Below are 22,900 nucleotides of genomic sequence, written 5' to 3'. Positions count from 1 at the left end.
CTGCCCTGGAATACTGAGAGTTGGACTAACTAAATTAACATAATCCAGGAGAGTTCTCTGCCAGGGCGGTAGTTTTCACCACCAGCGTTACCACATCCAAAGCAAAAATGTGTCAGAAGAATATGGGAAATGCTGGGAAAATACAGTTCAGAGAGCCAAAATGTTTAAAATATTTTTATCCAGCTTGGGTGAGGACAGAGGGGGGTGAGGAGTAGAGATATGAGCAGTTTAGTCTATGACGGTTTTTTCCTTTTTGGTGTAGAGTAGGGTTAGATCATACATGAAGTTCTCTGGAGCTTAAGAGGAGTAGCTCTCCATATGATTGCTACTCAGAGTTTAATCTGTGGGCCAGTAACTGAAGATCATCAGTGTCGCTAAACACACTGTTTAGTTCAGCTGACATTTTTTTCCATAGCAAGACTTTCTCAATGAAGGAAGTATCCATTCTAAAGTTGATTACATTCTGGCTCAAGCTCCTTATCCTGTCTTGGACTGATTGGTAGAATGGTCCACATGTTGAATAATGCTGCTTTCCACGTACCTGGACACCAGGCAAAGGGGGAGGTTACCCTGGATAGAGAACAGAATATTCTGCTCACTCCTACAAAGGGCTTATCCCCTGTTGGGAATCGTGTGGGAACCAACCCTGATTTGGTTCTCTGCTTTGTGTCAGCCTGTCACCCAAGAGTCAGATCATTGCTGGGTGTGATGGAAAATCCATTTTTGTTTTGACCTGCACATCTGAGGCCCAAATCCTGGAATATGGTCAGCCAGCTGCAGTAGTTGACTGGGAAGGTTTGCCTGAAGCTCAGGGCATCCCTAGATGAGAGCCCCACGGACACTGGCTCAGGGGTACTAAGATACTTCCTCTGCCGGTCCATGAGTCGGTCATTTTTATATCAAAATTCCAGTAGGTATTTCAAGATTTTTTTCTTGTAGGTGCCTATCAGAAACGTGTCTTATTTTGCTTTTCATAAAATGGAAATTGATTTTAACACATTTTTTTTAATATGGATAACTGGGAGGTTTAGTGGTATGTGGTGGGAGCCCATGCAGCATGTAAGCAGCACGGATCCTTGAGCTTCAGCCACGAAACTCATAGCAAACCGGGACGTTGTCCCTCTTGGTGGTGTTCACCTCTAAAATCTTAGAAATTTAATATTCTGTTCTCTGACTACACCCATTTAGTTTAACACTTTCATTCTCTTTGCTCATTGCTACCTTTTTTAAAATGTCGTATACGTATACAGTTATATTTTACTGATATAAAAGATGTAAAGTACATAACTTACAAAATATAAATGCCCTTATAAACTCAATACAGCCAATTGTTTCAGACAGAATGCTTTTGTTAATTTTTGTTGAATTTTTGTGTTCATAGTCTACCAGTGTTTGTAATTCAGCCACCGTATGACGAATGGAGTTGTGTCCTTATTTGCTTGTATTAGTTTCCTATTGCTCCTGTGATAGTTTCCTATTGCTCCTGTGATGAATTACCACAAACTTGACGGCTTAAAACAACAGAAATTTATTTTCTCACAGTTTTGGAGGCCAGAAATCCGAAATTGGTATTAAAGGGGTGAAATCAGGGTGTCAGCAGGGCTGTGCTCCCTCCAGAGGCTCTAGTGGAAAATCCATTCCCTGCCTCTCCAGCTTCTGGTGGCTGTTGGCATTCCTGGTCTTGTGGCTGTATCACTCCAGTCTCTGCCCCGCCCCCACCCCCGTCGACACATTGCCTCCTTTCTGTGTGCACCAAATCTCCCTCCGCCTCTCTCTTATTAGGACGCTTGTGATTGGATTTAGGCCACCAAGATAATCATTACTGCTTTTTGACCTCATTGAAAGTACCACACTGGGACCCCTGCAATTCATTTTTGTCTTTCAGCTCCCTCCTGTCCTTGTTTTCTTACTGATTAAGCCTAGGCCCAGTGTTCTAGCACATCTATTCTCTTGTCAGTTTCTTCTGACTCAGGGCCTTCTCCTGAATGATCTCGTCAGCTCCTCTGGCTTCAGTTCCTATATGTAACTGTTAGCTCCCTCACCAGTACCTAAAGGGTCACCATGTCCCATTGATTGTATCTCCTTAATATCTCTCAGATCTGTCTCCTTGGTCCCCACTGCTTGCATCCTTGTTCATGCCCTCATCATTTTTTTTTGGGGGGGGGGGCATGCCGCATGGCATGCAAGATCCTAGTTCCCCAACCAGGAATAGAACCCACGCCCCCTGCAGTGTAAGCGCAGTGTCCTAACCACCTGACCACCAGGGGAGTCCCATTCTCTCATCATTTCTTGATCAGGCTGTAGCACTAGTCTTCTAGCTCTTTCATCTGTGACTGTCCATCTTCAGTGGACCATTTCTCGTGGTGGATCAGAGCAATCCTCAAAATTCAGATCTGTCTCTTAATGGCTCTCCCTGACTTCTAGGAAAGTCCAGACTTCTTAGCATCATATACAGGGCCCTCCATGATCTGGCCCCTGTTTACTTTTCCACCCTCATTTCTCCTTCCTCTTCCCTTTCTTTGCATTTGATCTTCCTTCCCAGAAGACCTTTCTTCTCCCTTTTTCCTGAGTTCATATGTCCCTTCCTTATGGAAGTCTTCCTTGATTCCTCCAGTCTGAATAGAAGCCTCTTCTCTGCGGCACTGTAGCACTTCTGGTCAGCTTCTTGTTTGTAGTGCAGTGTGTTTACAGATACTTATTTGTGTGTCTCTTCCACCAGACTGTGAGAGACTTGAGAAGCTTTCATGTCTCCAATACCTTTTATCCCAAGTGCCTGTCACAGTGCCTGGCACATAGTTCAAGGCACCCAATTCACAGTTGAAAACCTGAGCCCCAATTCTGGCCCCACCATTTACCAGCTCTACGAGCACAACAAAATTACCTAGTCTCTCTGGGTCTTTCTGTTTATGAAAGACACAGTCTCACCTCAGGCTGTTCCTGGCTCTTGGTCTAACATACTTGGGGATAATTTCTGCTTTCCCAGCAAACTACCCTATGATGTGACCCCAGAGCAGGCTCTGGCTCATGAAGAAGTCAGGACACGGTTAGACAACTCCATCAGGAACATGCGGGCCGTGACGGACAAGTTCCTGTCAGCCATCATCAGCTCTGTGGACAAAATCCCGTGAGTGCTGTCAGCTGTGACCCCCTGTTGAGCCCAGAATTAGTGGCCTTCTGCTCCCCGGCCCTTCTCACTACGTTTTGTCCACCCCGCAGTTATGGGATGCGCTTCATTGCCAAAGTGCTGAAGGACTCGTTACATGAGAAGTTCCCTGATGCTGGTGAAGATGAGCTGCTGAAGGTAAGACTGAAAGCTGGCACATTCTTGCCCTACCAATAATAGCCCTTTGAGGAAAAAGTTCTAAGACTAGGCGTGACCTTAGACTTTCATTAAGGACCTTAACCTAGATTTTGTCAGTAGCTCGCCATTGATTGTGAGATTTTGAAAGTGTTTGTAAATAGTAAATGCTACCTCGTTTAGTTCCTATATAGTTCCTATGTTGTTTGAATGGCACACAGACCTCAAACAAGTAGAGATGGATTTTCCTGTCTTGAGATACATTTCTTTGAGTCCTATCTTTTCGCTGAAGAATTGCTCCCTCTGCTGGTGGCCAGGTGAATGGTAGCAAGCACAGTTGTTTCCACTAAGGCTGTTGCTGATAACTCTTTCTTACTCAGCTATACTCCCTCCTTTTTTTTTCCTTCTTTTTTTTTTTTTTTTTTTTAATCTGAACGCTTTTTTCTTCTCTCCTAGTTCTGTGCTTTCCTACAGTGAGGCCTCGATTCTAGACTTTCTGTTCAGGTGAATTAATTTTATTTTTTTCTGAATGAAACTCTAGGGGAAATGCTGTGACTGTCCTTGAATTCTTCTGTGGAAGAGATGTGTGTTGAGTGACTTTAATTTCAGAGGCATGAACTTGTGCACCTTTGAAGTCTGCAGCATGAGGATGATGGGGGTTGGACAGGTTATGCTCTGCTAATTAGGTCGTGTTCAAGGATTTATTTTAGCTATGTTCATTAGCTTCTTAAAATGAAAGCCCATCTACCTGAAAATGAAAAGTGCATGTGGTTGACAGCAGCCTTATTTGCTGCCATGGTATGTGAACAAAGGATGCCCTAAAATGCTCAATAACAGACTTTAAGTCTATCATTTTTACCTTCTGAATCTGCTCTTTCATTGTCATGATTTTCAGTTCTGTTCTCATTTTCTTTTTTTCTGCATCCAGCCAAGGGATGTTTGGTCATTTTAGTTTCAGGCTTTGAGAGAAAGTATGTGTGTGTGTGTGTATAGTGTTTAATTTTTTCTCACAGGACCATATTCTCTGGTTTTCTTTGCTAGCAAAGTCATTTATGGCTTACTTGGTGGAATGGTTTTTAACACCCATTTCTTTTTCCTCTGTTCCCAGATTATTGGTAACTTGCTTTACTATCGATACATGAATCCAGCCATTGTTGCTCCTGATGCCTTTGACATCATCGACCTGTCAGCAGGAGGCCAGCTTACCACAGACCAACGCCGAAATCTTGGCTCCATTGCAAAGATGCTTCAGCATGCAGCTTCCAATAAGATGTTTCTGGGAGATAATGCTCACTTAAGCATCATTAACGAATATCTTTCCCAGTCCTACCAGAAATTCAGGTAAGGGGAAAGGGACCAGGTACTTGAAAGATTCTGTGGGCGTGCTTCTAACTCTAAAGGTAAAGACAAGATTAAATACCACACCCAGCATTCCCTGGACTGCAGTGTTGTAGGGTATACATCTCATGTGCTCAGAGCTCCAGGCGATGATGAAGAGGATGTTTGAGGATGTTTAAAATGTATTCCTATGAAGTAGACTGTACTTAACGTAAAAACAATGGTCTACGTTAGGCACATGTTACTTTGTAACCAGAGAAGAATTGGAGAGTGCTTTTAATATTTGTAAATTAAACATTCAGTTGCGAGTTCGAGTTCAGGACGTTGTCTTAGAAAGTTGGTTCTGCTAACAACGCAGGTGTTTGAGAACTGTTTTAAATTATGGTTGAGCAGTTCTTGTGGGTAGAACTAAAACGAAGTGGAAAGAGAACCAACGTCCCAAGGCTGTCAAGCACAACGAACGTGCAGCAGTTTCTCTAGAATTAACTGTCTTGACTGGCTTCTGTTTGAACTCACTGCCCCAGAGGTTTGTGGCATGTCCTTTGTCAACTTCTCACACATGTGTCACTTGTTGGGGCCTGGCTTCTGTGTTTATTTTCAGACGGTTTTTCCAAACTGCTTGTGATGTCCCAGAGCTTCAGGATAAATTTAATGTGGATGAGTACTCTGATTTAGTGACCCTCACCAAACCTGTGATCTACATTTCCATTGGTGAAATCATCAACACCCACACTGTAAGTATTTTTCTTTAATGATTTAATTTCATTGCTCTGTCTTAACTGCCTTCTCCGGCTGCTGCCTACTATCTCTGGAAGCCAGAGATCTCAGTTTGAGCTTACTGACATCACATCTGCCCTGTTGTTTATCTTCCTTTGCTTATTATTCTTAACTTTCTTGAAGTGATCCCCAGGCCACCTGCATCAGAATCATCTGGGCTAGTTATTAAAAATGAAGTTTCCTGAACCCCACCACAGGCCAGCTGAATCAGAATCCCCATGGCTGGGCTTCAGAATCTCCGTTGTGACCTCTGATACAGTGACTTGATAAAATACTGTTTTTACTGGTCCTTCTTTTTACCCTGGCCCTCTGTCTTACTTTTCTAACATGATCTAGAATACCAACTTTTTCCTCTATGTCACCTTTGAGTGATTTTCCCTTGGGTACTCCTTTTTTTCCTCCCCAAGGGGGAAAGGAAATAAAATGAAATTTCAGGGATTGTCATTTCTGACAACGTCACCTGGGGTAATAGCTTCTTAAGGCTTTGCCGAATACTCCTAAAATAATGATAATGTTGATCTGATGCACTTTTTTTCTGAATTAAAAGATATTATATATTGGAAACTTTAAGTAAAAGTATGAATGTGAGTCATTTGAACTGGTTGTAGGGAATATTGATGACTTGGATATTGAAGTCTGTGAGTTTCCTTGTTCTTTCTTATATAGGGTACATTTAAATCCTTTATATCTGTAAGGTTGAGAGAGTACCAGTACTTCCTCTTCATATGTCGTAACATATGTCATTCATCATGGGCCAGTGTGTTGCTTTATATATCATATTGTTTATATGGGTTAGTTTGTTGAGGATTGGTTTTTCAGTTCTTTGAATATGGGAGTTTTGCTATCTAACCTCTTTTGTGCTGTTAGGCATTGTGGATGGGGATGGGGGCTAGTGGGTTGAGTGTGTGAATGGAATTGATCCCTGGACGTTGGATGCAGCTCCTGTTAGATCACCAGGACGCCATTGCCCCGGAGCACAATGATCCAATCCATGAGCTGCTGGATGACCTTGGCGATGTGCCCACCATCGAATCCCTAATAGGTAAAGTTCTGACTTAACTGCCCAGAAGCTGAGAGGGGAGCTTGGCAGGAGTGCTGTAATTGTCACCTCCTCTGTTTCTACACTGTTCAAGCTCTGAATACACATCAGGGAAGAAAACAGATGTGATCCCTGTCTGTTAGGAACTGAAGTCCAGTGGAAGAGATCATTTTAAATGCATAGATACATATAATCATGTAACTAGAAATTTATAAGTCCCATAAAGGAAATGAACAGGGGTTTTTTGTTTTTTGTTTTGATATTTATTTATTTATTTGGTTGCACTGGGTCTTAGTTGTGGCAGGCAGGCTCCTTAGTTGCAGCAGGCGGGCTCCTCAGTTGTGGCATGCGAATTCTCAGTTGCAGCATGCATGTGGGATCTAGTTCCCTGACCAGGGATCGAACCTGGGCCCCCTGCATTGGGAGCGTGGAATGTCAACCACTGCGCCACCAGGGAAGTCCCTGAACAGAGTATTTTGAGAGAGAAATGTTACAGTGTTGAAATGATTTCTCAAACATTTGTTATTTTGTTATGGATCCTTTACCTTTATCATTTGGCATAATATTTTATTTCTCAGTAAAATGTGTCCTCACCACAGTGTACATATAGGCTTATTCAACTACCTTCTTTTTTTTTTTTTTTTTTTTAAGATTTATTTATTGATTAGCTGATTGATTGCTATGTTGGGTCTTCGTTTCTGTGCTAGGGCTTTCTCTAGTTGCGGCAAGCGGGGGCCACTCTTCATCGCGGTGCGCGGGCCTCTCACTATCGCGGCCTCTCTTGTTGCGGAGCACAGGCTCCAGACGCGCAGGCTCAGTAATTGTGGCTCACGGGCCTAGTTGCTCCGCGGCATGTGGGATCTTCCCAGACCAGGGCTCGAACCCGTGTCCCCTGCATTAGCAGGCAGATTCTCAACCACTGCGCCACCAAGGAAGCCCCCAACTACCTTCTTAAACTTGCATTATCTTTTACTTGAATTATTATCTGCTCTCCAATGTCTCCTCTGTTTACGATATTGATTCTTTCTACCCTCCCAAAACTTTAGGAGAAGGCTCTGGCAATTTTAATGACCCAAATAAGGAGGCACTGGCTAAGACAGAAGTGTCTCTCACACTGACCAACAAGTTTGATGTGCCTGGAGATGAGAATGCAGAAATGGACGCTCGGACCATCTTACTGAAGTGAGTATTGGAAGGAGGAGGAACGGAGTAAATGTAACCCAGTGATCCCTTCTATCCCTTGGTCTTGGTGAATGAGTCCTCTTGTTCATCCCTAAAATGATCATCTCAGCCATTTAAACTTCATACATTTCCAGTCACCTCATGTATTATACTTGACACAGGGCTTACTTGCCTTATTTGCTAATAAGATGCTAAAATGAATTTGTATTTTGGAAATCCTAACCTTGGTACCCACTCTGTCATAGCTGTGTAAGTAAGCCTAGGACTTTGCGTACCTTGCATTAGGGCTGCCCAGTGGGACTCTGTGAGGTAGTGTTTGCTCTGCTCCTGTTGAGGTCCATTCGAAGGAAGTAGGACACCTGCTAATGTTTAAATGCTTCCCACATATCCTTTTAGCACAAAACGTTTGATTGTGGATGTCATCCGGTTCCAGCCGGGAGAGACCTTGACTGAAATCCTAGAAACACCAGCCGCCAGTGAACAGGTAAAGTTTGGGGGTTTACCATGTACCACAGTAAGATGCATAGGTGCTCCTGTGATAGGCACGTGACAGGGCTGAGGTGGTGGGACATAGGTGGCAAGAGGTGGTCACTGGAAGGTGGGCCTGGATGTGGTGGCGTTTAGGGCTTATTGAGAAAGTTGTTGGTTCCTAAATCCCGAGGTGGTTGTTTCTAGGGCACGAAGCTCACTGGCACTTACATGCAGTCTGTGTTGTGTGCTTTAATGTAACCTGAGGCAGAATCAGTGAGTCTGCCCAGTAATTTATTGAATACTGTATAGTTAGAATTTTGTTAAGTGCCTTGGTAGATAGGAGAAAAGAATAGAATGTGGCTCCTAAGTTCCGTGAACTTAATTGGAGACGTGTGACATATGTCCCTGAAACAATTAGAAAACCATTGAAAATTCACTGTGGTTTTGGCCCTAAAAATGCTAGAAATTAAAGCAAGAGGCCAGTGAGGAGCAAAGCATCAGGGAGGTATGGGACTTGAACCAAGCTTACAAAGAACATGCATGTACAACAAGAGGGATGTTCTAGACAGGGGAGTCCCCGTGAACAGAGGCACAAGGGAGGGCAGAGCATGATGTGACCAGACCTACATATCTAGAATGAAGGTGTGGGTGAGGGTGAGTAGTGAGAAATTAAACGTGAGGACAAATTATGTAGAACCCAAAACTTAGGCATTTGGCACCAGAGAGATAGGAGTAAAGGGCCTTTGTAACCTTTGGGACCATTTGATATTGATTAATTTTGCAGTGCTGTCAGAGCAGATGGTAGTTGAGTCATCTGTGTGTGTGATAGGGTTCCAGGTCCCATTGGGTGAGGGGTGGCACGGCAGTGGGGAGGGACGGATGGGTCATGTTTAAGGCTCCTGTTTCATGTTTATAAAATGAGAAAAGTAAGTCAAGTCATTCGTTTTCAGTTTTTTGAGCATGGGAATCCTTTTCATTAAGTAACAAGGTATTTGAAAGCCCAACATATAAAAGAGATAAAATTGGAGCTACTCTGGCAGCACCGGGGATGGGCCCTTGGAAGCCCACCCTCCAGGACTCGTGGCATCCCTGGGAAGCCCTTAAGGCTGCACGGAGGACTATTTGAAAACCAGTTTTAAATGAATTGTCAGCTTTTAGATGCTATGACTAATTACTCATTAGATGTTTGTGAGGGGCAGGAAAAGAGGCATAACCAGTAACTGCAACTGGTTTAACTTGGAAGGAAATTTGAAGTAGGGAAGAAGGAACTGGTCTTTACTGAGAACCTGCTATTAGTTTGGTGCTTTCACCTGTGTTCTTTCCTGTTATCCTTGCACTATCCCTATGAGGTGAGTCTTTTCATCCTCCTTTCACAGATGACAAAACTAAGACCCCTAGAGGTTAAATAACTCGCCCAAGATCATTCACTTGTAGTGGCAGAACCAAACTTGAATCGGGTTCTGTCTGACTCCAGTTTATGCTCTTTGCATTATCTGATGAAGAGTAGTTTTGACATTAGAAGAAAAGGGAATATTGGGAAAGGAATTGCTCCAGTTCGGGAAAAATTACAAGTCTGAACTACAAACCTTTCCAAATGTAAACATCCCCAGTACAAACAGTTCAAAATATGGTACCAGAGCCTTAGCCATGTGCTGGGATCTATCAGCATAGAGGTGATCGTTGAAGTTTTGAGAGAGAACACTTACAAAGAAATGACCATGGGCCACTTGGAGGTACCAGCCCATGCTTAGGGCAAGGAAAAAGTGTGGAGAAAATGATCAAGGCAACAACTAAGAAAAGGCACTGGATTGGGGATGGGCAGAATGGTAACGAGAATTGGTGGTGAGAGAAGCCAGACTGCAAGGAAAGTGCTGAAAGAATGCAACAGCAAGTGTGGATCGTTTGTTAGGTGGGAACGTAACAGACAAATGTTGGTTGGTGACTAGGAGAGAGATCAGATATGAGAAGGGTCTCTTTACTGGCGTTTGCAGCATGTTTGAAAGCAGAGGGAAGGCTTGAGTGTGATTCAGCTGGGACGAGGTAGCAAAAAGGATTAGCAAGAATTTACTGACCACTGGTGTTGCATTGGTGTGGTTATAACGTTCGTCAAGCCGGGTTTCAAATAAAATTAAATGATTTCCATGTCCCCAGTGTGATAGGGAAAAAACGAGGGGTTTTGTACCCAGTGGAGTCCAATCTCCTGTCCAGGAAAGAAGCCCTAAAAAGCCAACATCTGACTTCATAGATGTTTCTCTTCTATATGAAAAGAGAGCTGCCTCTGCTTCATGCAGTTTCTTTGTCAGTTGTCGGGGGTGGGGGTAAGTTTGTTCCCCTCTATTTCCAGAATAGAGTTGTTTGTTGTTGGGTTTTTTAAAAAAATATTTATTTATTTGCTTGCTTGCTTGCGCCGGGTCTTAGTTGTGGCAGGCGGGCTCCTTAGTTGTGGCTTACAGGCTCCTTAGTTGTAGCATGCAGGCTCCTTTGCTGCATGCATAAACTGGAGTCAGACAGTTGTGGCATGTGAACTCCTAGTTGCAGCATGCACGTGGGGTGTAGTTCCCTGACCAGGGATCGAACCCAGGCCCCCTGCATTGGGAGCGCAGCATCTTACTGCATTGGGAGCGCGGCGTCTTAACCACTGCACCACCAGGGAAGTCCCCCAGAATAGAGTTTGAGAGCTTTATAAATTCAGGTGTGGTTCAGTGTGGAGACCTTGCCACGAACTTCTTTTTCTTACTGTAGGAAGCAGAACACCAGAGGGCCATGCAGAGACGTGCTATCCGTGATGCCAAAACTCCTGACAAGATGAAAAAGTCAAAATCTGCAAAGGAAGACAGCAACCTCACTCTTCAGGAGAAGAAGGAGAAGATCCAGTCAGGCTTGAAGAAGCTAACAGAGCTTGGCACCGTGGACCCAAAGAACAGATACCAGGAACTGATCAACGACATTGCCAGGGTACGGCATTTGGGGGACAGTGTTGGCCTGGCCACGTTTAAAGCTGTCTCAGAGGCTTGTGAGGAGACAGTAGCTGTTCCGGTAACAACATACCTTCAGGAGAGGAGATTAGAGTCCTCTCCTCTGGGGAGTCGTTTCTGACTCTTCCAACATGAGGTCCTAGCCTGCCCTTTGATGGCTTATTCCATGGCCTAAATTAGTAGGGAGAAGACCTTAATTAGAGCTTCCTATGTCTCAGTTTGTCTTTGGCCTTAAAGAATTTTTCCAGATCTTTTTAATGATTACTGTGAAATATAAATTGACCTCAAGTTGATCATCAAGTCCTTGATTTGTGTGAATCTTCTCAAGCAAGGGGCTCTGGCGCAGGCTGAGAAGTTTAGGCATTCTCTGCTGTCGCCCTAAGATCACACCATGCACAACTGGAAGCTTGGTAATTGTTATATTAAAGTTATCTTTTTCTCCCTCTCCTGACAACATATTTAAGAGGTTTAAACCAGCTTTGCAAGTTGATTCTGAGAATGTGGAGGTCTGTAAAAGTAACACATTTCCCTGCCTCATTAAATAGAAATGGGGAAAAAATTGATGAGATCTGAATTTCTTTGTTAAGTTTTGAACATAAAATTACTAACTTTTTTAGATTCCACATATAAGCAATATCATATGATGTTTGCCTTTCTATGTCTGACTTAATTCACTTAGTATGATGGTCTCTAGGCCCATCCATGTTGCTGCAGGTGGCATTATTTCGTTCTTTTTTATGGGTGAGTGGTGTTCCATTGTACATATGTGCCACATCTTCTTTATCCATTCCTCTGTTGATGGACATCTGGGTTGCTTCCATGTCCTGTCTATTGTAGATGGTGCTGCAGTGAACATTGGGGTGCATGTGTCTTTTTGAATTATGGTTTTCACCAGATATATGGGCAAAAATCTTTTAAAAATTTCGAGATGAGTAAGAAAAAAAGAATTGCTGTCTATTAAAAATGTGTGGTCAAGCAAGGCAAAGTTAAGCGCTGTTGGGTTCTAGTGTTAATGATTCAAGAAGCACATGATACTATTTTTGTAATTTTAATAATTATGTCTCAGGATATTCGGAATCAGCGGAGATACCGACAGAGGAGAAAGGCTGAACTGGTGAAACTGCAGCAGACGTACGCTGCTCTGAACTCTAAGGCCACCTTTTATGGAGAGCAGGTGGACTACTATAAAAGCTACATCAAAACCTGCTTGGATAACTTAGCCAGCAAGGGCAAGTGAGTACTTTTTTTTTTGAAGAATCAATGTCAGGGGAAAAAGAAGTAGAGGCAACTGAAGTCACATAGGAAAATTTTACTTACAACACACTGGATCTATTTATTGCAATAGTCCTTTATTTGTCTTCTAATCGTTTGTGTAATTTCCTAGTTCCATTTGTTATGGTATGATGTAAATAAATAATGTGTGGAGGATTTCAAGGATGCCTATTTCTAAGCATCCTGCGTTCCAAAATATCTTCTTGGCCCTAGAAATTAAAGAATCTTGGAAAGGGATCATTTAGTGGCCCCCAAACCAGGTTGTGCCTCAAAAATCACTTAAGGAACATCATAAACAATTAGATTCCCTGGCCTCTACACCTCCTGGACACAGGCTTCCAGACCATGATTTTTTTTCAGCTGCCAAGGAAGATCTGATGCAGCCACCTTGTTGCTGGCCACAAACCATTCAACCTGCCCATTTTATAGGGAGGGAAATTGAAAATCCAGAGAGGTGAAGTGATTAAGCACAGGTTCTGCTTATTAGAAGAGTTAGTTTATTATTTACTCCAGACTTTTCATTTTGAGAATTTTCAAACCCCAGAAAGTTTCAGTGAATAGAACAATAAACACCCATATACCTTTCACCTAGATTCACCTGTATTTAACATTTTGCCACATCAGCTTGCCCTCTCTATAGCTTGCTTACTCTTCTGTCTGTGCTTTTCCTCTCCCTCCCTGAAGGCTTCATGGAGTGAGGCAGGGCTGTTGTGGTGAAAATCAGGTCCACCTAACCCAGCTTGCAGAGTTGGTGCCTGTGTCCTTTTGAAATGTCCCCATCATTCTTTGAGCGCCTCTTGACTTTGTGGCACAAGATGTTTCTGGTTCAATTTGTACTTTTCCCTCCCCAGGCTTGGAATTAGCTATTTCTCCAAGCATCCCTGGTTCCTTTTAGTGAAGAATGGTATTTAGAAACCAAAATTTAGGCACCGGATGTGCTCAGTGCCACAGAATCATTTTTGTTTCAGGCCTTCTAAGCAGGCAGAGCTAGGTTCTCGTTTCTTTTTTAATGGCTGCATGGTATTCCATTGTATAGATAAAGATAACTGCTTAATCAATTCTCCATTAATAGACATTTACATTGTTTCCAGTTATTATAAAAAGTTCTGCCACAAATAACCTCTTGTACATAAGTCATTTTGCAAATGTAGGCATGTTTTTGAAGATAAATTTCTAGAAATGTAATTGCTGGGTTAAGATTTTTGTGCAGTTGTGATTTTCATAGATATTTCAGTTGCCAGCCATAGGGATTATTACCTTTTACACAACTACCATCTTTTCTGCCCCAGTTCTTGAGACCCTTCCCTTGAGAGTCCCAGATACCATTCTCATTCATCTGTATTCTTCCCTTGCTTACTCTTCTTACCGTTTCTCGCCTTGATTATCCCAACAGCCTTCTGACATCTGTTTCTTTTTCCTTGCTCCCATTCCTCTGTAATTGCTATGCTGGCTTAAATGCTTTTAAAAATTTCGTATTCTAAAATATTTTTATTTTTTCTCTGCACAGCCAAGGGGCTTAGAGTGACTCCCTTGGGATTCAGTACTGTTCCCTCAGGCTGGCCTTAGAAGCCCTCACACTTACTTTAGGTGCTTAGGTGCTGAGAGGGACATAGAAGGATTCAGACACTGTCAAATTCATCGTGTGTTCTCAAATGTATAATTTAAATCAAAGACAAAAGCAATTTAGTAATGTTTCCCTGTTTTGCAGAGATATTGCTTAGGCAAATCCTAGCATTTATTTGCCTATTTTAGAATTGATTTATTACTTACGCTTGTGTATGGGAAGTTTGTTTTCTGACCTCATATCCTTGAGTTACTAACAAAGATTCATAGTAGATAGCTACCTATAGAAAGTGACATAATGTGATTTGTACAGGGTCTCCAAAAAGCCTAGGGAAATGAAAGGAAAGAAAAGCAAAAAGATTTCTCTAAAATACACAGCAGCAAGACTACATGAAAAAGGAGTTCTTCTGGAAATTGAGGACCTGCAAGTGAATCAGTGAGTATTTGCTTTTTAACTTTGTTTTATATATTGATTTTTTTATTTCTGCATTTGTCATATCTTTTTCTTATTGACTTTATTTCTCTTATCTGGATAATTATTTTTACATTTTATGTGTGTTTATAATTGATTAATTAAATAAGTAATTAATTAATTATGTGCAGACTTTGGCCTAATACTCAGAGTTAATTTGCCTGTCATAGAAGGGAGGTATTTCTTTTCCTTGTTTGTGGAACATTTGTTTCAGGACATCCTACTTTTCCTCTTTAAAGCAGGAAGCCATTCCTTCCTTTTTTTTTTTTTCTGTGTCCAAACCAAGGATAAGTAAAGAATAACAAGAAGAGGAGTGTACTTTATTCCACCTGAGGCATGAACCAGGGGCTTACCCTCATCTTCTTTTCTGGGAACCACCAGCTTGCTTTACATGTGGTTCATGGACCTGACCTGACCTGACCATCCTCCCTCAGGTGCTGACCCAGCTGCCATTAACAAGCATTTATTGAGTACCTGCTCAGTCAACCCTGTGATCTCAGGCAGCTGAGCTTTCTGTTACTGTGTCTGTTTAAATTTTTTTTTTTAATTTTGCTTAAAAACCTTTTATATTTTTCTGATTCTAAAATAATATGTATTCACTGTTGAACTTTGAAAATGTGGTAAAGCATAAAGAAGAAGAAAAAGCACCTATAATCCAACAAGCCAAAGACAGCCACTGAAATCATTTTAGTATATTTTCTTCTGTGCCTCTATTCACATAAAGATTATCTATGATTACTTACTTACCTTCCTACTTTTTTTTTTTTAACATAAATTGGGATGATACTGTTTATAGTCATGTATCCAGCTTTTTCCTCATAACATTGTGAGCATTTTTCACATAGTTTGAAAGTATCCTTTTTAATGACCACATAATATTCCATATTGTAGTTTTAATTTAACCATTTACCTATTGTAGAACATTTTAAGTTGATTTTACTTTTTACATTATTACACATGTGATAATACCTTTATACGTAAATCTTTGATTCTACCTCAGATTATTATTATTTTTTGTATGATAGATGCCTAAAAATGTAATTTTTGGTCAGAGTATAAAAATATTTATTTATTGTAAAAAACACAAAACATAAAATTTACCATCTTAACTATTTTTTAAGTGTACAGTTCAGTAGTGTTAAATATATTCACATTGTTGTGTAATCCAGAACCTTTTCATCTTACAAAACTGAAACTATACCCATTAAATAACAACTCCCCATTTCCCCTTCCCCCCAGCCCTGGGCAACCAGCATTCTCCTCTCTGTTTCTATGAATTTGACTCCCTAGGTGCCTCATATAAGTGGGGTCATACAATACTTGTCTTTTTGTGTCTGGCTTACTGCACTTAGCATGATGTCCTCAGGGTTCATGCATATTGTAACCTGTGACAGATTTCCTTCCTTTTCAAGGCTGAATAGTTTTCCACTGTGTACATGTACTACATTTTGCTTATTCATTCATCCACTGATGGACATTTGGGTTCCTTCCACTTTTTGCTATTATGAATAATGTTACAATGAACATGGAAGTGTAAATATCTCTTTGAGACCCTGCTTTCAATTCTTTCTGATGTATACCCAGAAGTGGGATTGCTGGATCATATGATAATTCTATTTTTAATTTTTTTAGGAACTGCCATACTGTTTTCCATAGCAGTTGAAAAAATTTTTTAATTCATATATATTGCAAAGTATTTTCTAGCAGTGTCTAAAATGTGTATGAAAGTGCTTACCTCACTACTTCTTTGCCATCATTGAGTAATAAAACAGTTTTGGATATTTTTGAATTAATAGATAAAAAGGTAGCATTTTAAAATTTTGCACTTTTTAGAATTCTGGTTGAGTTTTTTAGTGTGTGTTTACTTGTTTTTTAATATTTATTTATTTTTGGCTGTGTTGGGTTTAGTTGCAGCACGCGGGATCTTTCGTTGTGGCGCAAGGGCTTCTCTCTAGTTGCGGCGTGGGGACTTCTCTCTAGTGGTGGCATGCGGGTTTTCTTTCCCTAGTTGTGGAGCAGGGGCTCTAGAGCGCGTGGGCTCTGTAGTTTGAGGCGTGCGGGCTTGGTTGCCCTGCAGCATTTGGGATCTTAGTTCCCCGACCAGGGATCGAATCCGCTGCATTGGAAGGTGGATTCTTTACCACTGGACCACCAGGGAAGTCCCTGTGTGTGTGTGTTTAAACAGGGCTTATTATCTATGTTTTCTCTAATCATTTTTTCAATTGGGGACCTTGGTCTTTTGGGTTTTTTTTTTTTAGTTGACCACTTTACGCCATTTTTCAAATCTGTTTTATAATTTATTATCTCCTCCCTTCTTTTTTGTCATTATTTGCCACTACTGTTCAAGTGCCTGCCGTTATTTGACTCTTCTTTTCAATTTGCTACCATGGGCTTAGGAAACAGATGACAAACCAAACCAGTTAAAATAAAATTATTTATCACATAAAATAAATATCTTTATAAAGGGTCTCCTATTGAGTAAAATGCATGTGCTTTAGTACATGGATTTTGTAACCTCTCGTTTAGCTTCTTAGTGGCCCTCTTGCATCCTTCATGGTTCTCAGCTCTGTTCACAATAGATCAGTTTGCTCTGTAGTTGAGTTCTGGAAATCTGGGGTGACACACTTTGATCACCTGGGGAACAGCATACTCCCACCTTCTGGTGCATTAAAACTTCTGGGCATGTAAGGTGTCCAGAGTGAGTGATACCCTAAATATTTTCAGTGATAGCAGTTTATATTTGGTGGTACTCTGTATGTTTATATCTGTAGCACCTACTCCTTCCAGAAAACCTCCTCTCTTGGTTCTTTTCTTTCTGACCATCCTACTCCACCCACCCCCGCCCCCGCCTTTTGTTTACTTACCTCTTCCAGTCCTCAGACATGCATGGATTCAAACATGCATCTTTTCCTCCTCCTTCTAGTCCAATTTCCTCTTTATTTTTTTTTAAACATTTTACTTGCAGAACATAATTAGTTCTCGTATTTATTTATTTATTTACTTTTTTTTTTGGCTGCGTTGGGTCTTTGTTGCTGCGCACGCGGGCTTTCCCTAGTTGTGGCGAGCCAGGGCTACTCTTCATTGCAGTGCGTGGCTTCTCATTGCAGTGGCTTCTCTTGTTACGGAGCACGGGCTCTAGGCACGCGGGCTTCAGTAGTTGTGGCACGCAGGCTCAGTAGTTGTGGCACATGGGCTTAGTCGCTCCACAACATGTGGGATCTTCCCGGACCAGGGCTCGAACCTGTGTCCCCTGCAAGTGGATTCTTAACCACTGCACCACCAGGGAAGCCCCCAATTTCCTCTTGATTCTCCTTTTATCATTAGGTTTCAGCAGTGGCCACATGGAAGGCCAAGAGGATTCTTGACATCATTCCTTCAGAGGCCATTTGTGGCCTTCCTCAATGGTTCGTCTTCCAGTAGAAAGCAAGTGCTGCCAGGAGAGGCTGCCACCCTTCTCTCCAGATCCCAAGTAGATGGTACTTAGAGTAGCAATCCCACGCTGCTTCACCTGCAGAAGTACTTTGCACCTTTATTTTGTATGCCTTTTCACTCTTGAAGACTTTGTTCATCTCCTTTATGCATTTCACAGAATATTTTTACATGAGAACACGGAAATCATACCCTTACGATGTTGTGTTTCAACAGGTTTAAAAATGTTATCTTTGAAATCAGTCCAACAGAAGAAGTTGGAGACTTTGAAGTGAAAGCCAAATTCATGGGAGTTCAAATGGAGACGTTTATGTTACATTATCAGGTGGGTTTGCACCAGATAAAACCGAAAGCTCTGGATGTGAGGTAGTTGTGTTCTTGTCAAGGTAGGAGAATGGATGTAAAGGAGACCCATGTGGGGAAAGCTGCCCACAGTCAGCAGTGAGTGAGCTGAGGAGTTTTGTGTGTCTGATTTGGGCGGTACAGGCTGGAGAGCTTTTGCATATGTGTAAAGCATATCTGAAGCTTACACTTAAGGTTGCCACTAAATTGAGCTGATACCTTGGACTTGAACAAAATGCTTAGGTACATATCTTGACAGTACAAAATTATAAACCTTCTCAGTAGCTTGAAATCTTATATATTTTTTTCCCTCGCATTTTGGTTTGATATAGGGGCTTAAAGGTGTACTTCTGACAAGATGTGTGTAAATTGCATCTTTGTAAACTGAATCCCATTTTATTTATTTATATGTTTTTTGAGGATTTTTTTTTTAAGAGAAAACAACTTTTTACTGGAATCTGACTTAATAAATAGGGATCACAGAACAAATAACAACAGCGTGAGCTACATCAGAATGAAAAAAGAAATGATGGACCTGGATTTCCAATCTGAAACTATTATGCAATATGATATTTTTTTTCTTGCCATGCCGCATGGCTTGTGGGATCTTAGTTCCCCAACCAGGGATTGAACCCAGGCCCTTGGCAGTTAAAGCGTGGAGTCTTAAGCACTGGACCACCAGGGAATTCCCCCGAATCCCATTTTAAATTCAGAAAGAATTCTGCAGTGAATCATTTTGTAACAAAACTATCCCTAATTTTTATTTTGAAATCTCTCTTTTTTTTTTGCATTGAAAAATGTCAGGGCATCAGAAGGATTCCTAGGTAATGTCCAGCCTCTGTTAGTTTTATGAACACAGTGCTGCATCGTTGGTACCCACACAGGGCTGCACTCTGTGAAGCTGGGCAGGGGCCTTTCTCTGAACGTGCATTTGGGCTCTTGCACACATTGATCTCCCTTAAATGGGGGCTCTCCCTCCCCACCCCTTATTCCTCCATCATTTATTGAGGACTTTCACGTTGTTACAACCCCTAAAGCTTGCCCCACCAGCGAAGCCACAGTTTTTTTCTCCTTCACTTCCATAGCCTGTAGAGACAACCCCTGTTCACCACAGGCATTGACTTATTTTCCTCTTCACTTCCAAACTGCAGACTCCTTAAGGACAGGTAGTATTTCTTTGTTTCCTTCTCAGTGACCAGTAGACCCTCAAAACACGTTAACTGTACAGATGTGAAATGATCTTGTGACGCACATAGCTAACTCAAGTCCTTACACAGAAAAGATCCTATTATTCCCTCAGTTTCACCAAATTCATGTAGGCCGCCCAGTCTGCCTCAGGTAGTGTATTCCTCCATGCACAAATTCATTAACTGCAGAATGACTGCCAGGTGTGAGGTATTATGTTAGGTGCAGGTGATGCACCAGGGTCCTCGTCCTCATAGAGCTGCTAAGATTTTTCCAAAAGATGAATTGGTTGAACTTTTGGGGTCCCTTCAAGCCCTTTGACTCTTGCTTTCTCATCACCACTCTTCCAAAGTTTAGGGGTGCGACCACTCAGATTTCCTCAATTTGTTCTGGACAGTGGAGGGTAGTGGGGAAAGCAGGGGCTTTGCAGTCAGATCCAGATTCACCACATCCAGCTCTGTACTGTCGGGCAGGTCATTTAACATCTCTGAGTCTCAGAAGCCTCATCTTTAAATTTGAGCTAATCATACCTGGTAGGATTTTTGACAGGACTTAAAAAGACACTATCTAACATGCTTCCACATTGTGGAATACATAGTAAACACGTAAAAAACATTTAGTCCTCTCTTTCCCCGTGCGTTCAGGATATAAAAGCTTTGTCATTTGAAATAGAAATTAAGACTCTAGTAGATAGCGTTGAGACATTACTGGCCTTATCTTGTTTTCAATTGTTAGTATATTTCATCACGGATTGAAATGCCGTCACCTTCTCCAGGTGACACATCACTTAGACGAACTAGGCTGCGGGCAGGCAGTTCCATAGTTGGGGACTTGTTTCTCACCCCAGTTCATATCTGGCACACAAGGCATGCCTCATTCCTTCTGGATCCCTCCCTACATTGTGTCCTTCCTTTTGTTGTTCCACAGACCTGATTAACTGTCAGAATGTTTTTTTGAACAGGACCTGCTGCAACTACAGTATGAAGGCGTCGCAGTCATGAAATTATTTGATAGAGCGAAGGTAAATGTCAACCTCCTGATCTTCCTTCTCAACAAAAAGTTCTACGGGAAGTAATTGATCATTTGCTGCCAGCCCAGAAGGATGAAGAAAGAAGTGCCTCTCGGCTACCTTTCTAGGGGTCCTCCTTTACTCATAGGAAGCAGACACCCAGCCCACACCATTGCCTCAATCTGATACACCCCCAGTGCCACGTGTTCAACTCCTCCTGCTCAATGGGACATTTGTTGCCCCTTGTTCATAGGGAAATTGTATTTCAGGCTTAGTCTGACCCTTCTTATTCCTTCATTTTTTTCTGTCCCTTAGGAAAGAGTGGGAACTCCCCTGAAATCTCTCATGTTGTTACAGTCTTAGAGGTTGCATTACTATATTGTAAGCTTTGTTGTTTGTTTCAATTAGCAATAGGGATGGTGGGATTTGAATTCTTGTTATTTAGAAGTGGAAGCCATGAGCACCAATAACATACATACATATAAGACATATAATTAAAATGTCAGGTTATCCATAGTTATTAGGTTGTCATTTAAAAGTAAAGTTCCTTATATTTCTGTCCCATCAGTAAAATGGAAGGATACGGGGAGTCATTGGTTCTCTTCCATTCTGTTTTCCTTTATGGGCGGGAGCTAATAGAAGTCACTGTTCTGTGTTCAAAGGAAGCATTTCTAGAAAGAGGGGGATATTGTTTTTAAGTTTCACCATTAAATTTGGGCAGTTCTGTTAGTGTAACTCTCTCCTCAGTGGATGGGAGAGTCCCACTGATAAAATTAAGCTATTTAGGTAAATTCGGAATGGTCTGAGCACCTGCTCATTTGTCTTGGTAGAGATTGACTAGATTCAGGCAGACAGTCCACTGTCCCTGTGGCAAAGGAATGGGTAAGCCCTAGCGTAGAATGTAATTGTTTTCAAAACTATTTTATATCTTAAGAGTGTCTTATTAAAGTGTAGATTTATTTCTTAAAATGTGGGTGATAGGAATTTTAAAGATTTATATAATGCTTCAAAAGCCTTTAGAATACTGTAAGAAAAGGATTTTTTTTAATTGGCTTATCTGTATATCTGAACTCTTAAAACTTTCTTATAGCTAAAACACTAGGATTTATCTGCAGGGTTGCAGAGAGATAATCTTGCCTTAAATAGACTGAAACAAAAACAAACAAAACCAGCCAACCGATGTTATACTTGATATTAAAATCTATTTTTCCCTCTTTCTTTTTCTTTTCTCTTGCTGCCCACACTGTGCCTTTATTTTATGAACTGCAGTTTTTTAATTTAGTCACAGACAATCCAATTCTAAACATTGAACTTAAGAAGCTTTCATTCTTAGATTAAAAGTCATATACTTTTAAAAAAAATCTTTTTATTCAGGAAAATATATTGAAATCATGCTACTGAGCCTCTATTTTCTCTGATGTTTTGGTTCAGTATTCTTCTATCGTAAAACATAAACTAACATATAAAAATTTACTGATGTGTATTTAAAGCCAATAAACTGTTTCATTATAACAAATCATGTGATGTGTCCCAATTACAAATGTTAAGTGTTGGAAATGTGGTTTTCATAATAGACTGTTTACTCAGTCACGTCCACGGGTGCAAATGTAATAGTTGTAGGAGTCTACACACTCCAGGCAGCCCACAGGCAGCTGAAGAGGTGAGGTGTGGAGTGCCACAGAAGGAGTCTCCACTACCTTGACCTTGTTTTTTCTTGTATTTTGGAAGACAATTTTTTAGTAAATATTTTCCTCAGATTAAAAGAAGATGCCATTATAAGTAGCATTGCCTCAAAAACTGGGACCAACCAAATTGTCAACCCTTTTACCTTAAAAGATGATACTCATCCCAAATGCATGTCACGCCCCAAAGGCCACATCCATGACAGACAGTGAGCAAAGTTCACAACTCCTTTAACAAAATATGATGTTTCAATTATTTGTAAGGACATAGTTCCCTTGACGCAACTTCTAATGCAAAACAGCACAAAATACACTTCAAGAATTTTGATGGTAACTATGTAGAATTAACGGTGTTAACAGCGTTGAGGATGCCCAGCCGAGCCCAAGTCATGGCATTGAAACCTTGTAGCTCTTATTAATTTTAATTTATTAGCTATAGCAGTCTCTGTCTCAACTCTCTCCTTCTTTGATGTTCTCTTCAACGTGCCATCGTGACATTTACCATGAATCTCCTCCCTCAAGAATTTGGACTGCCCATCAAATTGTTGCTGCACACAATTGCCTTTGTATCTTTGTATGAAATAAAGGGCCATTTGTTCGTTTTTGTGTTTCTTTTTCTCAGTGTCATTGTTAGCAGTTCCTGCAAAACAGTGTTAACTAGAGTGAGATTTAATAATTGAAAACCACAACAAAAACAACCCCTTCATAGTCTTTTTGAACCAACAAACGCCAAGTCAGCCATCTCAAAGCAATTTTTAACTCGTGAGTTCAGCCTTCTTAAATGTAAAATGCTTGAAGTAGCCTCCACATAAAAAGAACTGTGGGGGGGTGGGGAGGTGGAGAACTAACATAATGTCACTTAGTTC

General features: G+C 41.2%; 1 protein-coding gene across 1 annotated transcript in view; it reads left to right on the top strand.

Annotated features, from left to right (window-relative positions):
• IQGAP1 (IQ motif containing GTPase activating protein 1) overlaps positions 1-22,636 on the top strand; it is a 100,318-nt gene extending 77,682 nt beyond the window's left edge. The window contains exons 27-38 of the mRNA XM_068558234.1: positions 2,984-3,124; positions 3,217-3,301; positions 4,407-4,639; positions 5,238-5,370; positions 6,353-6,455; positions 7,499-7,634; positions 8,031-8,118; positions 10,848-11,060; positions 12,147-12,313; positions 14,229-14,351; positions 18,033-18,141; positions 20,305-22,636. Coding sequence (XP_068414335.1) covers positions 2,984-3,124; positions 3,217-3,301; positions 4,407-4,639; positions 5,238-5,370; positions 6,353-6,455; positions 7,499-7,634; positions 8,031-8,118; positions 10,848-11,060; positions 12,147-12,313; positions 14,229-14,351; positions 18,033-18,141; positions 20,305-20,418 — 1,645 coding nt within the window. The 3' untranslated portion in view covers positions 20,419-22,636. The remainder of the gene's footprint in view (positions 1-2,983; positions 3,125-3,216; positions 3,302-4,406; positions 4,640-5,237; positions 5,371-6,352; positions 6,456-7,498; positions 7,635-8,030; positions 8,119-10,847; positions 11,061-12,146; positions 12,314-14,228; positions 14,352-18,032; positions 18,142-20,304) is intronic.
• The last annotated feature ends 264 nt before the right edge of the window (positions 22,637-22,900 follow it).

Source organism: Eschrichtius robustus, chromosome 1, assembly GCF_028021215.1.
Source record: "Eschrichtius robustus isolate mEscRob2 chromosome 1, mEscRob2.pri, whole genome shotgun sequence".
Lineage (NCBI taxonomy): Eukaryota > Metazoa > Chordata > Mammalia > Artiodactyla > Eschrichtiidae > Eschrichtius > Eschrichtius robustus.
Note: the sequence above shows the minus strand (reverse complement) of the source record. Positions and strands in the feature narration are given on the sequence as shown.